This window comes from Manacus candei, unplaced genomic scaffold, assembly GCF_025592945.1.
Source record: "Manacus candei isolate 608988 ecotype Guabito, Panama unplaced genomic scaffold, ASM2559294v1 h1tg000257l, whole genome shotgun sequence".
Classification (NCBI taxonomy): Eukaryota; Metazoa; Chordata; class Aves; order Passeriformes; family Pipridae; genus Manacus; species Manacus candei.
In genome coordinates this window covers 158,208-174,643 of record NW_026138305.1, presented here as the reverse complement: position 1 = coordinate 174,643, position 16,436 = coordinate 158,208, and the positions used below count along the sequence as shown (strand labels likewise).

The 16,436-nt window shown below is 45.8% G+C and overlaps 1 protein-coding gene across 4 annotated transcripts in view; it reads right to left on the bottom strand.

The window, feature by feature from the left end:
* The window catches only part of ERG (ETS transcription factor ERG), a 65,409-nt gene that overhangs the window by 25,589 nt on the left and 23,384 nt on the right, over positions 1-16,436 (bottom strand). For 2 of the 4 annotated variants that reach the window (XM_051775157.1, XM_051775159.1), the window contains exon 2: positions 8,071-8,288. In XM_051775157.1, coding sequence (XP_051631117.1) covers positions 8,071-8,288 — 218 coding nt within the window. Of the gene's footprint in view, positions 1-8,070; positions 8,289-8,484; positions 8,876-16,436 lie in introns of those variants that run through there. The other 2 variants (XM_051775158.1, XM_051775156.1) reach the window with 2 other exon arrangements.

The window sequence follows — 16,436 nt, the reverse complement described above, 5'->3', positions numbered from 1 at the left end:
GGGCAGGGATCATATAGAAAGTTAGTAAAGTAGTATGCCAGGCATAAACAGAAGTGACATCCTGTATGGAAACCATAATCCCCTGTGTCTGTGGAATGTCTGCTGATTTTCATGACTAACTTTATCGGGCTGTGAGGCAGACGGGTGCAAAATGGTAAAGCCAATGATCAGCCCCTTTTCTTACCTTCTGTTTTGTCTCAAAAAGCTGTTCCCAAACTTTAAATACTGAACAGCCCCACTGATGTTGCCCTGATCAAAATAAAACACCTATTAATGAAGGGGGAGAGGAGTCAGAGACAACCTGACTGTGTCATGCCAGCCAGGGGGGACACCACAACCCCCAGCTCTAAATACTGCAGACACAGTGAATCCTCTACTGGAAATCAAGAAGTAATGATGCCAATAGTCCTAAAAAATGACAGTGATCGCAGCTCTTGTGGAGTCATCGGTCATTATTTGAAGCCTATTTTTGTATTTCACTTTGCCTGAAATTCGGTGGCCAATCCAAAATGTATCCATGCCAATTCTGAATGAGCCCATTTGTCCCAGAGTGGAAAGTTCCTTAGCCAGCACCTGCCAGCCCAGTACCCCCCAAAAAGTTGCAAAAGAAAAAAAAAATAGTTATAGTATCAGTGAGCTGAGTTTGTTTTTCTCTTTGGCAACATGTTTGCCTCAAGGATGGAGCCAAACCATGCACACACACACACATAAGTGCTGGTGTTAAGCTCGTGGGTTTTCAGAGCAAACAGGAACTTCTCGGAGCAGTCACACACGGAGAAGATCCTGAATTTGCAGTTTTTCCAGTTTGGTTGGCAGCCACTCCACCAGCCACCCAGTCAGTGGGAAAGAAGATTATCAGCCTGAGATAACTGATGTCTTTTTACCCAAGATTATGGGAAAAACATTACTTTACACAGGCAGCTCCAATAAGTGCATTAGGAAAGGCCTGCTCTTAAGACAGATCTCCGTGGACTGACGTAGGGGCTGACTCAAGCCCTACTGGAGACTGAGGAGAGAGTCCCATGGACTGCAGTGGGGTTTGGACCATGCCTGCTGTTTAGTCTGAGCTGAGGTTTCCCAGGAATGCCAGGGCTGCATGCCGGTGGCGCACCACCAGATGTGGAAGGGATGGCGCCGCGTCCCCGCCGCAGGGTTGTGCTCCAGGGGCGGAAAAAGCCATGCCCTCGAAAAACAAGTGATGTCAGGGGGATTGCTGCAGCTCAGCCCTGTTTGTCCACATGCTGGACACTCGCAAGGTGGGTGTCAGGAGGGTGGTGCCAGGCTCCTCTCGGCGGTGCCCAGAGACAGGACGAGGAGCAACGGCCGCAAACTAAAACACGAGAAGTTCCACCTCAACATGAGGGAGAACTTATTTCCCAGGAAGGTGAAGAGCATTGGAACAGCAGCCCAGGGAGGGTGTGGAGTCTCCTCCTCTGGGCAGCTGTTCCATTGTTCTTCACTCTCCATGGAAAGAAGTTCGTCCTCATGTTGAAGCTTCCTCAAGCTCTTGATATTCCAAACCCACCTGGACACTCTCCTGTGTCACCTGCTCCAGGTGACCCTGCCTTGGCAGGGGAGTTGGACTGGATGATGTCCAGAGGTCCCTTCCACCCCTGACAATTCTGTGATTCGGGGATTCTCTGAAAGTTTGCAAATGCTCCAACTTGGTCCATCCATATCCAACCACAGGCTGGAATGTGATGCAGATCCCACCAGCCTGGATCCTGGGAGCAGGATGGCTCTGCTGTGGTGGGAATTCAGAGCTCCACATGGATGACTGCACCCTCCTCAGTGCCCAAGCACAGCAGCTGTCACACATCCAGACTGTGCAAGGTATCTCGAGCGCTGCCTATTCTGATTTGCTGGCTTGGATAGCACAAAATAGCTACTCCTTAGAAGACTTTACATCAAGGGGAAAATTAAAAAAACTCCAACAAGAAAACTCGAGGTCACTCTGTGCTCTGAAAACTCCTTCTGTGTGCTAGATGTGCTCAACCCAGCCAGTACAGAGGCCCTTTGATGAAAATTCAGGCAAAGAAAAAATGATGTTTCCCAAAAGAGCCAGCACAAAAGATCTATTAAGTGATAATTTCACCCTCAAATGGTTTTCAAGCAACAATTGGTAGCACTTAAATCAACATTTTGAACATTATTAAATCTTAAGGGCAACTAATTATTTCTGGCATTTCTTTAAAACTCCTGTGATCAGCCAAGCTGATGTTGGAAAGCTTCTACTGTGCTTTCACTGCAGTTCACTTTTAAAATACCTCCTCAGTGAAATCATCACGCTGCAAATGAAATCTGAATAAGACTCTGTGTTTCACTTCAGCCTGCCTTAAAATAAAAATGGATTATCTACCAGTTAATGTGGTTATTCCAAGCTACCTTTGTACAGTGCCACTCCTGGGCACGGTAGAGCCCCATGGGCGAGTGTATTCCGAGATTGCTGGACAATCCATGGATTTAAATGTTGTTTAAGCAGCACCCAGGTCCTCCTGAGAGCATTTTCACAGGAGTGGATTTCTCCCTAAATGCATAACATGAATTGTGGCAGAATTGCTCGTGCTTAATTTGATAAAATGTGTAAAGAATGATAAACAGAACAATAAATAACGGTGTGGCACATGCGACCTACAGATTTATATATATGTATAAATATATATAAAATATATATAAATAAATAAATATATATAAAACCCTATAACAGGGTGAATCTTTTGGTCTGACTCAAAAGCAATAAATAGCAGGAAACACTATTATTACATTCAGGTGAAAGATTGACTCTATGGGGGCACAAAAGGTCTCATTAGATTTATGTACCTGGGAGAAATGTAATGGCTGTACCTACATAATATATTTAAAGAAACTCAATTTGATACCACCTGTGACAATCTGCATTATTTATGCAACAACAGCAAGGTAAATGACAGCTTTAATTTAAACTTTTCAGGCTTTATTTAATTTAAGGTGGGCCCTCAGGCTGTATTTTCTGGTGGGTTTAGCTCTAAAAATGCTGTTATTGTTAAAGAAAACTGGGTAGCTAATCCCTCTGAAAATAACCCTTTAATTTTACTCTAATGGTATTTTTTTTGGTATTCACAGGAATGCCAGTTATGTTTTGAGGTTTAATGTAAGGCAATAACAGGTAAAGTATATGTGGGAAAAGTCCTACCAGACAAGCACATTTTTATTCTTAATTGTGGACGTCTAAAGGGTTCAGCGCGCTCCTAAAGTTTTACACCCTCTCCCAGATGACAGAATACATGGCCAGGAAATAAAGTGAGAAGGGAGAGCTGGACAGCAAATATTGCCATTTTAACTCCTCCCTGCTCACCCCTTTGTGGGGTCTCATACCCTACTTTGCATCCTCTTTACGCCGAATTATTCAGACCCAGGTGCCCAGCAAGACAATTCCAGAGGATACACTCTGGAGATCCTCCAGGTGGCACTTCCATGGCTCAGCAAAGTGATGTCATAGTTTAGACTCCTTTAGGACCACCCAGATTTTAAAATGGGTATGAACAGAGCAGGTACAGCTTTACTAAAAATGAAAAGCGGCTCCGAGCGCTCCGGCTCCTGCACGTGTTAATTTTCAACATAGGAAGTATTTTTTAACAACTGAGCATTTCATTTAAAGCAACAAATTTATGCACTGCAAAAGAGCAGGGTGGGGAAACCTCCTGCAGAAAAGAAAAATGCAAAGTGACCTACAGAATCACAGGGTACCACCAGTCTGGTACACGTTTTTTTTTCCCTAAAACTGGCTGGAATTTCACAGACTAGGAAGATTCCAATCCCCAAAGTGTAATAACACCCTACATATGACATACACACGTGCCTGTGAGTTTTAGAAGTGCCACAACACCTTTATTTTTGTTACTTGGCAGTGCTAGTTCTCCATTAGAAGTGTATTATTTAAGATCTATATTTTCAGGCACGAGTTAGGCTTTATAAAATAATAGTTCTTTGATGAAATAAATGTTATTTTTTTAACTATAATAATATTTTTTATTATTTTTGTGCATAGTATAAACATATATACGCACACAATTTTTTTGTTGTTGTTGTTCTGTTAATCTTTTTCTTTTTTGGTAGCTTGTAAGCAAATTTTTTTGTTTCTTTTTCAGCAAGTGTCATGTCTTAGGAACTGTAGTGAAGTATGAAATTTCTTCGTCCCAGGTAGGAGCTCTTTCAACAGGGGAGGCTGTCAAATCCAAGATTAATAAAAAACCCCCTGCTTTCAGGGTTGCAGGTTATTTTTAATTCAATATAGAAAGAATTACATTGCATCCCATTATATTTTCTTTAGGAAATCAATGTTCTGAGCAAAACCATTCTGCAGTTCAGAGCAGTAATTTGTACAACCTCTTCCAGAGCCACTGCTGAGCTGTTCATTTCCCAGTGGTGGCCACATTAAAAACCTCTGAGTGATGCTGTTCAGAGCAAAATTAAGAACCTATTCTTCATGTGCTGCTCAGCTGATTGGCACTAAACTCCAAATGATGGAGTAGGTAGATCTAATGCTATTTATTTTTAGAGAGGAGACACATAAAATTGCTTCTTTTCATCTCTTTACTTCTGCAGTGGTGGTAAATGTGATCAGGGTGGTGCAAAAGTGTGTCCTGGGGTTCCTTGGAAACTCCTGGGGTGTCTCATCTTTGTAACAACAGTTCTGCTGGAAAGGTCTGAATCAAAATTATGCCCCATGACTAAGTGAAGAAGTTTCACTTAAAGACAATTCCCCAGTGTTCAGATTATGCATCCTTGCAGAAGTAGATGCCTGTTCTGCTTGCAACAGTGCAGATCACAGAAACATAGAATGGTTTGGGTTGGAAGACACCTTAAAGATTATCCCATTCCGCCCCCTGCCATGGGCAGGGACACCTTCCACTAGACCAGGTTGCTCCAAGCCCCATCCAACCTGGCCTTGGGCACTTGCAGGGATTCAGGGGCAGCCACAGCTTCTCTGGGCAACCTGGGCCAGGGCCTCACCACCCTCACAGGGAAGAATTTCTTCCTAATATCTGATCTCACCCTGCTGTCTTTCAGTGTGAAGCCATTCTCCCCTTGTCCTGTCACTCCAGATCCTGATGAAGAGCCCCTCTCCACATGCACAGGGACTTTACACAGACAGTGTAGACACCTCTGCAGGAAAGGCAGACAGCCCTGTCCACAAAGGGCAATTCTGGCAGCTGAAACCAGCAGCAGCTCCTGTCTGCTGGCTCTGCAGGGAGCCAGAGTATCACCCTGAGTGATTCAACACACTAACAGAAAATAGCATAAAGGAAAGGGAATTACAGAATCATAGAATATTCTGAGTTGGGAGGGACCCTCAAGGATCATCCAAGTCCATCTCCTGGCCCTGCCCAGGACACCCCCACAATCCTCCCTGCCCCTGAGAGTGTTGTCCAAACCCTCCTGGAGCTCTGGCAGCTTTGGGGCTGTGCCCACTGCCCTGGGGAGCCTGGGCAGTGCCCACCACCCTCTGGGGGAAGAACCTTGTCCTGAGATCCACCCTGAGCCTGCCCTGTCCCAGCTCCAGCCCTTCCCTGGGTCCTGTCCCTGCTTCCAGAGAGCAGAGGTCAGAGCTGCCCCTCAGGAGGAGCTGCAGACCCTGATGAGCTCTGCCCTCAGTGTCCTCTGCTCCAGCTGGACAAGCCAAGTGCCCTCAGCTGCATCTTGTCTGGTCCCTCTGAACCCTTCATTGTCTTCACAGCCTCCTTTGGATGCTCTCTAACAGCTTCATCTCTTATAATGTGACACTGCATTACCTTGGTAGACATTATGCAGATAAATCCAAACAGCCTGTTTAATTCAGGGTTTCTGAATGCTTATCCATCCCTGGGAAGTATTTTGAGCTCACATACAGAAGGTGAACACACTTAAAATGGGGAGATATGGGCAGCAAACCTCCACCCCAACCCAAGCACATGCCCCCAAGCCTCCAGGCTGTAAAACAGGCTGAATGTGGGCCTGCCCTGCCCTAAAGTCAGGGTGTCTCAGGGTACCTGGCTCTCCCTGCACCATGCAAGTCCCTGCAGGAGTCAGAGGATTTAGTGCCTGCAGATGTCTGTTCCCAAATCAGGGCTCCTACCAGTCCCTAGTAGTTTGAGGATGCTGGTGTGGGACAACAGGTTTTCCACACCGAGCCCTCACCCGCAGGTTATGTGGGTTTGCCTGAGACTCAGTTTAACTGATCTGACTCTGGGCACACATTTTGGGTTTGGTAGGGGTCCTGACCTCTTAAATCAAACTATAACCCTTACCAGGGTTGCTAACAAGGACTAGGCAGGACAAGGTTTCAGTTAATAAAAGGTGGTATTACTGCCCATGATTTTGTCCTTTAAACCACATCAGCAACAGCCAAATTCCTGTGATGCACAAACTGAGCTCTAATATTCAGTCTAGTTATGCATTTCAGGAATCCCAGACAGCAAATTCAGGATTCTGGCTTGACTGCTTTTAAAGTGTGATTGTCCAACAACTCCAAATGGATCTGTGCCATCTCAACTCTTCTTTAAGATCTGGGATATGTCAAAGCAGGAGTCTCTCTATGACTGACATGAATTATGAATTATTACCACTAATTACAAATTATTACCACTAATCACAAATTATTACCACTAATCTCAGAAACAATCAACACCAATTATCTACTCTGATGCACTTTATGGAATTTACACTAAGGAAAACTGGGATCAGTTTGCTTACACAAATATTTAAGAGGCAATTTTAGGAAGCAGGTAAGACTGGTTTTGAATCAATAGTCCATTTGCTTAGCATAAAAAAAAAAAGACACTGATATAAAGACACTTGAAATTCTGAATAAGCAGGCTTACAAGAACACTTCCTCTAATTCTTTAAAACTTCAACTCACCGTTTCTTTCCACGTATCTCAAATCTTTGACTATTCACTGGAAATTCTGATTTGGCTTCAGCACAACTTCCATTTTTACCAGTGAAGAGGTGTGATAAGCTGCCAAACCACTTTGCCCATCAACACAGCAAGTGTGAACAGTGACCACAGAGCCCATGGCTGAGGTTTTTCTAAACAACTGGTGCTGGGAGATGAGATGAGAACGCAGCTGTTGGTGACACAGAGATGTGAAGCACAGCCCTCACTGGTACATCACCACCAGTTGTGAGCAACTGACTCTCTGGACCTTTGCCCTTCAGCAACACCAAAGGAAAACTGTTTCGACAGCGAGGCATTTTAAACAGGAAAACTCTTGTTTGGATAGTTTCCTTGAAAAAAAAAAAAATCTCCATTGTGTTTTTTCAGATGGCCCAGAGAGTGCTCCTAAGCTTGGGGAAGCTGCTGATTGACACCCAAAAATTCACTGTATTACTCTTTCAGCCTAATCAATACAATTCTCTTTCATAGTGACATTCATAAAAGAAGTCCTGAGGCAACAGTTAATTCACAGACACACTGTGGATACTGCCAGCTGAGCTGAGTAATTTCTTTTCCTGTTCCTTCCTACTCCCCTCCCTCCCTCCATACATGTTGTTTCTTCAGCATGAATTCTTCTTAAATACAACTCCAGTTTTTGGCACTGTGTTTACAGTAAATATAAAAGCAAAGATCAAGAGTTTACTCCCCCTGCCATTACAAGATTTATTTTTCTTTTATTCCTATGCTTCTCTGGTTATTTTTAGAGCAAAGGCAACTGCACAAATTACTGCATTTGACAACTTCCACCGAGTGTTAGATCACACACCCCACGCCCTGGATGGATCAGCGGTGCTGCTCCAGCCTACAGCAAACCCTCATTTTATTAACTTCAAATACGTGCTCTTTCAAAGCAAGTTCACATCCGAAAATTAGCCACAGTCAGAGGAGACACAGAAGTCTTGCACAAGCTCATGAGAAGACTGTGCCTGTAGCAACTTTTAAGAGCTCCTAACACCTGAACAGGGTTGGGTGGTGTGATGAGGAGACCTGCAGCCTTCTGGGATGGCAGCTGATGGCCAGGTGCCACCTGGGGCATCTAAAACGGGGCCAGATTCACAGATTTAGAAAACTGAGCTACACCCATCCCATGAAAAAGCGTTCTTGAGCCTCGTTACCTTGACCCATTAACCTGGTTGGGGTTACACTCCATCTTGATGGTGACTCTGGCCGGGGGCTGTGACAACCAGTCCTGCTGGGGGACACGTGGGCTCATCTTTGAGGTCTGCCCATATTCACTGGAGGAGGAGGCCGTCATCTCTGTCTTGGCGAGGTGGGGTGATCCGTAGGCACACTCGAACAGGGACTGGTCTTCGCTCACCACTGATAACGCTTCCTGCAAACAGGAGAAGGGTCAGTGGGACCACGTTTCAGAGCAGGCATTACAATATTCCCCCAGGAAAAGGGGCTTGTCCCTCGCACGAGGAGATGAAGTCATCACTTGTTTATTGCTTTTTAGGCCCACGAGTTCTGATGGAGGTGAGGGCCCCTGGGGACAGACATGTTGCCAGCTCTCCCCTGGGGAGACTCACCCCACCAGTGGCTGAGTTGATGGGCAAACACACACCACCAAACATTTGGGAACAGTGGCCAGGAGCTGGGAGGGAGCAGAGGGCAGGATGGGCAGCAAAGCCCGGGTCTGTGGAGTCCCAGGTAGTGATGCAGAGGGCCAGATCTGCCAGGGGTGCAGACAAACCACTGCTTTAACTGCCCCTGAAGGAGCGACCCAAAGCTAGGCCTTGCTGACTCCCTGGGAGCTCCCCTTCCTTCCTCTGGGACACAGGCCAGGTCCTCTCTGGACCAGGAGCTGAGACATCTGGGCACAACCTCTGATCCAGGGACCTCGCCCTGTCTACCAGCATCCACCACCAGCTTCAGCAGAGATGCCCACTCCCAGCCCTGAGAGGATACAGTGCCCACCAGTCACTTCTCTCTCTCTCGTGTCAACCCTTCCTGGCTGGGCATCCTGCTCTGGAGCTGTGGAAAGGGCTTCCCCAGACCCTTTCCCTCACCACAGTGGTTATGTCCTTTGAGGGCAGCAGGGCTCACCAGGCCCCTTGGTGATGGGGCTGCTGCCATCACCTCTGGTTGGGGACCAGACAGACTCCAGAGGGAGGGAATGTAATCCTCTATCCCCAGTGCCATGCATCCATGCTGGCACCAATTCCTTCCCTGTGCTATCATGGTGATGCCTGGGCCAGGCTTGGGCTGGTGGTGAGTCTACCACATCCATCAGGAAGCTGTGGGAAGAGCTGAAACTCCTGAGGGGACACATCCTGCCTGAGATGAGGCTCCCTGGCCACGAGAACTGGTCCAGGCTCCCCCACGCCTGCTGTCCCAGCAGTGCACAGGCTCAGGGGGCACCCCTGAAAAGCAAGCTTCCAAGGAAAGCACCCCTCTCCAGGGGCTACTTAGGGTGACCATGGTGCTTGAGGGTGTACACTGGAAGGGGCTGCCCAGGGAGGTGGTGGAGTCCCCATCCCTGGAGATGTCCAAGGAACGACTGGACGGGGCACTCAGTGCTCTGGTTGACAAGGTCGCAGGTTGGACCTGGTGATCTCGGAGGGCTTTTCCAGCCTAAATGACTCTGTGATCCTGTGAGATGGACAGGAAGCACAGCACGACTCCCTCCTCCCAGCCTGGTAGTGAGGCAGGGATGGAGCAGGGGGTGCAGCCCAGCACCTCCCTCCTCACCACACGGCCCTTGCCAGCAGCCAGGGAACAAACCCCAGCCCTGGGCTGGTGAGGAGGCTCAGTGTGCAGCCCATGAGATGACAGCAGCCGTGGAGGAGGCCAGCTGGCAGTGGCTGGAGGTGCAGGGGCCAAGGATGGGGGTGAGGAGGGGAGCCCGAGCCAGATTTTGGGGCAGGGTGCTCCGTGAACGACCCCACCCTCCCGAGGCAGCGTGTGTGGGCTGTGCTGCTGCCAGATCTGCTGCTGATGGCCCACAGGAGGACAATAAAACCGTGTGGCCCTGTCAGCAGAGGATGGTGGAGAAGGGAGAGAGAAAAGACACGGAGTCCTCCAGCTGTCTGCAGGCTCCCACCCTCTCTGCCTGCTGGAAGAGGGCTCTGCACAAGCTCCAGCAGTCACATGCTGCTCTAAAAATCAGCAGTTGTATTTGTTCATTTTAAGGCACATGGTGAGACTCTTGGGGGTGTCCTGTGAGGGGCTAAGAGTTGGACTCGATGATCCTGGTGGGTCCCTTCCAACCAAGGATGTGATTCTGTGTTTCTACTTCTATCATTCCTTTTATCCACCTGGTTTGTGAGCCCTCAGGGTGCACTCTGTTAATATTCATACTTTGCTCTGCAACTGCAAAGGTGGGAACATCGGTTTCTGCTTCTTACTGCTCATGAAAATTGAGATCCTTCCTTTAATATCTGAACTTGGGGAATGGGATCTCAAGCAGCCAAGCCACTGAGAGACTTGTGATTGAATCACCAAGTGCAGGCAGTGATCTGCACCATCTCATTGCTGATTTTCAGATGGCATTTGAGTGCAAAGATCACCACCAGGGTATCACCACTGAGTCCCCAGTTGCTTCCTTGCTCTACACACCCACCAATCTGCACCCCACTACCAGACTGATGCCTCTTGGGTTTCTGGTGATGTAAACGTGGTTCTGTGAGACAAAAAGGATACCAGAATAACACCTCTCTCCTTTTTGCCATGCCTCTCGTGCTCCTCTGGGTCTCTGATCTGCCAGAAACCTCTGCTGTTGGTGGTCTGAAGCTTTTCTGATGAACCATTTCTGGGAAATTTCTGCAGACCAAGAGGTGGGAGGAGGTGGCTCCCCCAAAGATTCCTCCCTGGCTACACTGTGCTGAGAGACAGCAGGGAGCTTGCTGTGCTTGGGTAGGAAAGTAGCAGGGATCATATCACAAGTCCTAGAGAAAGAAAATGTAACACTAGAAGAAAATAAAAAGCTCCTTCTCAGCAGTCCATCAGAGTTTTCACGAAAAAAAACCCAACCAAAATTAAATATATGTATTCACAAACAGAGCCTGGCCAGGTGGTCACAATGCATCCCACACCTCAAACTATCTAATCCACACTTTCCTCTTTTCTGCTCCACTGTACAGCAAACACATGAGCCAAAAAACATCTAACAAAAAGTTAATTTTGGAAGAGGGAGCGCCAGCAAATACATGAAAATGTGAATTATACAGGAGAAAGCAAATACAAGATTGCAAATATAACAGAGTATTACTTTACTTTCTAAGCCATTTATTAATACTTTTCAAAACAAGCATCAAACTATATAATACATTTCTCATTCTCCCACACACAAGTGAAACAAAGCGAATTCTGCTTCCTATTAAAGAGGAGTGCACCTGATAAAAATTAATGAATACTTAGGGTAAGTATAAATGTAAACACACATGAAAAAATATGGGTTTTCTAATTATTGGCATTTCTAATGACCACAAATATTGCTTGTGATATGGATGCCTATTATGCTGCAAAAAGAGGGAAAGTCCACACATTTTAACTTCCTGAGGAGGACAGAAAATGCTTGAAATATGAGCCCAATTACTAAATGCTGTGCAAATACCTACAACTATGGCAAAAACAAGACACACATAAACAAACCCAAGGGACGGGCTTAAACTTTTAAGACATTTCAGAGGAAAAATTCCTGGTTATTCACGGACAAAGAAAGCTCAGTGTGCTTGCTGGGGTTTTGTTCTGGTTTAATAGCACTCATCTGTACTCCATCCTTATCAGTCAGTGCTCGTTGACAGGGCTGTGAAGGCTCTGGAGGAATAACTGAGTTCCTGCCAGCTTTGTGTGCTCTTGGGTTGGTCCTCATGTGGAAGCCTCATTAATGTGCACTCTATAACAGTGAGTAGCTCTGATATTTCACTCCAAGTCCTCACTGATCTTTGCTGTGCCGTTTTTAAGGACAGTAGGACACGTATCCCCCCCTCCCTTGAGCACGTTATAAAAGCTGAACTGGCCAGCTAAGCCTTTAAAACATGTTGAGGAGTCAGCATAAATAAAGAATGTAGTCTAAACTGGGATTAGCCTTACTTCCTCTTTAACCACCTTTTCTCTCTTCTCACACCTAAATGAGATTGAGAGTTCGGAGTGAGAAATATGGAAAATAGGTTTAACATCTCTTCTACCCCTCCTGTGAGCCAGGACTCAGGCAGTTACACTGACTGTCCTCTCCTCCAAACGCAACCAGGACCATTGATTGTCAACGTACAGCAACCACTACAGATGATATTTGTGGTCCTTGCATATCCTCACACACAGGGAAAAAAGTCCTCTGCAACTCAGGGATGGGAGCTGAGTGTCCAGGATTGCAACTGCTGCCTTTCTTCCTCTCAGTGATCTCAAATTACAGAATCCCAGAATGGTTTGGGTTGGAAGGGACCTTGAAGATCATCCAGTTCCCACCCCCCACTAGCCCAGGTTGCTCCAAGCCCCGTCTAACCTGGCCTTGGACACTTCCAGGGATCCAGGGGCAGCCACAGCTTCTCTGAGCAACCTGTGCCAGGGCCTCTCCACCCTCACAGGGAAGAATTTCTTCCTAATATCCAGTCTAACCCCGCCCTCCTTCAGCTTAAGGCCATTCTCTTTTGTCCTATCACTCCATGCCCTTTTGAAAAGTCCTTTTCCAACCTTCTTGTAGCCCGTTTAGGCACTGGAAGGTGCTCTAAGGTTTCCCTGGAGCCCTCTTCTCCAGGATGAACAGCCCCAGCCCTCCCAGCCTGTCTACTTAAAAGGTGAGGATTTCTGGCCCAGGCTTTTCTGAGTCGACTGACCCTGCAAGACACGGTGATGCTGAACACTCAGAACTCAAAACAGCCTGATATAACCTCATGTGAAACTCATCCTGTGGGAAAGCATAGAAACAGCATCAAGAAATATGAAGCATTTCTCAGCTCTGCAGGAATGGCTGACAAGTGGCATAATTTCGGGTCTTCAAACGTGAGCTCTGAAAGGAAGGTTCTAACAGCAAACTGCTGCACTGAAACAGCTCAGAGAAAGCAGTTGTGGGTATTTCTTCCTTGAATACAGGGACTTAGAACTGTGTTTTCTGCTCTAATTGCACATGCAAAAGCTCCTGGACCAAACAGAATATAAAAATTGTCAGAATTCACAGTCATGAAAAACAGCGGCATGGCCTGGCCACGTAGAAATGTAAACAAAACTATTAACACTGACAATGTTTGGCAAGGCTTTATTACATATGGATGCCAGTTCTATTTCTAGTAAAGGCTTTTCATTACTCATTCACATCTTAATCCTTTTTTTTTCTCATCCATATTAATGCTGTTTCTGGGGCAGTTTGGCAACATCAAGCCACAAGTGGGATAAAACAGTGTAAACATTAACATTACCAAAGAGATGCGTTATAGGGTTCTTTCATTTTTGACAAGTTATGTATCTCTGTAACAACAATTTTAGTAGTGATTGGATCATTTTCCTGGATTTCACATGGCAATAACATGCCCTCAGGACAGCTCAGAAACAAAACCTTTCATTTCTAGTAACCACTGCCTAAAGTGATATGAAGAAAGCAACACACACAATTTATGCCAGCAGGTGAGAAAGGTAATTCATGCAAATCTGTGAAGCAGAGTTGTTGGCATCTGAGGCCAACACTGAACACAAATTTTCTTTATTTCATCTTCCCTTTCCTCTCATGACATCACCAGCAAGACAAACAAACAAAAAAAATCCCCTGTTCCTTCATCAAGACTTTTATTTTATAATCACTTGTACCGTGCAAAACCTGGCTTCTCCCTTGGACTTTCTGTACTAATGATAAAAGAACAAAATGATTTCTCTCTTTGGTTTTGACTTATGCTTCGCTGATAAGTTTTTTAAAATAGAAAAAGAATAACAGACTGACAAATTTGTAGAACAATAGGTACAGCAACGCCTTTAAAGTAGGCATAAAGTCATTAGGACAAAGGTGTTTACTTAATCAAATGCAAGATTACTTGGCCTGGAAGCAAGAAGTTACAGGAAATGTGATTGAAGTAGTTCCCATCATGAGAAGTATATGCAAGCTGCCCTGTCCTTTAACTGCAATGTCAGGAACTAAGGACAAAGACTTTTTTTACTGAAGCTTGATCAAAATTAAGAAATGGCTAAAAAAGGCAATAAGGTGTGGGGTTGTGCAGCATAATTTGCTTGTGCAGAGGGATCTTGGGGGAAAATACAGCAGCAGGATGTTAAAATACTTTGGAGGCCATTCTAACCCAAGGGTTTTAAATTGAAAACTGTTGGGCTTTTTTTTTTCATGGGCAATGTTTTAAACTGAGTTTACATTAGGAAGAAATTCTTGGTTGTGAGGGTGGAGAGGCCCTGGCACAGGTTGCCCAGAGAAGCTGTGGCTGCCCCTGGATCCCTGGAAGTGTCCAAGGCCAGGCTGGAAGGGGCTTGGAGCAACCTGGTCTAGTGGAAGGTGTCCCTTCCCATGGAAGTTGCCCCTGCCCATGGCAGGGGGTGGAACTAGATGATCTTTAAGGTCCCTTCCAATTCAAACCACTCTGTGACTCTATGATTTTATGATCCCAAAATATTCAGCTCTGTTTTTTCTTCATTCTTTCAGATTTTTCCATGGTTTACTGCTCGATCCCCATAAAAGAAAAGGTTTAGTAGACCTTTTTGTCTATCCAAAATCTACCAAGTGATTTCCCGCTCAAGAAAAAAAAAAAATGCTTCAAGAACTTTCAAAGTCAAGAACTTACTGGGTAACACTGTCAAAATCCGAGCAGCCAATATCACACAGTATGATGAGAAATGCTGTCCACAAACCAGCAGGATACTGGGCAAGAAATGCACATCAAGAAGAGGATGCATGAAGAGACACAAATACAGCAACGACCCTGGTTGTGCATTGAGATGGTACAGATACAAAAATGAACTTATTGCTTGGAGAGTCAGCACTCAGGACTCCAAATGAACCTGTTACCCTTGACTTACAACAGCTGCAATTAAAAACTTTTAATTAGCTTTGCCATGTGTCCACTTTTGACACACGGTTTTTTAATATTTCTCCTCATTAACGTAAACAACTTTTACTTCTTCCCTAATCTGAATTTCACAGTAAACAAGCACAAGCTCAGAGCTCCACGCAGCCACAAGTTCAGACACGGGCTGCTTCCCATCACTTCTCACACGTCTGCGGTCGGTCAGAGAAATTAATTCTCCGTTCCACGAAGAATTCTGACATCCTGAGACTCATTTTCATCTTAAATTAGACCAAAAGCTGTTATAAGAAAACTTTCACCCAACTGTTTATTAAAAGGACGGATTGTAACGCGCTGGCGTGTGTTTCGCAGATGTTACAGCTTTCTAATAAACGCATTTGGAGAGGACCTGTTTTTTTCTGAGGGAAGATTGTTCTGATTAAGACCATGCAATTAGGCCTGTAAGCGTTTCCATGCTTTTTTGCACTCATTATCCTTTGTATACTCGATGACATTTGTTACTGAGGTTGTTTAAATGGGATTACACACGACTGTTACTGAGAGAAGGAACAGGTGGCAGCGTGGAGGAGAGCACACAGCGCACACCTTGACCAAGCCTGCTTGCTACTCTCTGTTCTTCCTCAGGCTGCATCTCCTGATGCTCTAGGAACTGTTTATCTGGAGAGAAAGCCTAATTCCAAACAGGCCAGGAATGTCATTTCCAGGCTGGAACAGCGAGCACACGCGAGGCTGGACACCAGAACCTCTCAGAGCAGCGGGCGGCCTTCCAGCCTGAAACCCTGCTCACGTCTGCAACAGGCACCACTGCACGATGGAACAAGCTGTGGCTGAGCTGCTTAAAGAGCTTCCAGCCTAAATTTGCAGCCCTGCTTTAAAGCCAAGTCTTTTGAGCCTTGGATTCATGGCATCCAGCAGGAATCGGTGGAATAAAAGACAAATGATTGATGTTTTAGCCTTGCTGGGGCGTATTAATCACTGTGCTCATACAACTCTCTCCTGACCATTTGCAAGAGGAGGATATTCAATACGGTGTGTGGAACATACTGGAAAAGGTTACTGCTCAAAATGCAGTCACCTGAGTCAGGAATTGCAATACACATCTGGAATATGTTTTCCTTCTAAATCTCCGAGCCTTGGATTCATTAGATCAGACAAAAATCCACATATTCTATTCATGAGAGAGTTCAGGAACAACAAAAAGCCTTGGCAAGTACAAGATAGGAAAGACAGATGTTGTCCTCACCTCCACCCATGAGAACCTGATTGCCAGTTCAGCAAACATCCCCCACCTCTTTGCAGGGAGCACTTGGATGGTCCCTGTTAACCCAAACACAGGCCTGGTGCTGCCCCTTATCAGCCATTTCACCTCTTGCTGAGGAAAACACAAGGATGTTTGGAGTGCCACTTGAAAAAAGGAATAATCAAGCATCCATCAAACCTGATGTTATGAAATTTCGGGCAAGGCTCATTTCTGGGAAGCAATAGCAGATGTCTGAGGCCTTATCCTGCAGGGTAAACCCTTCTCC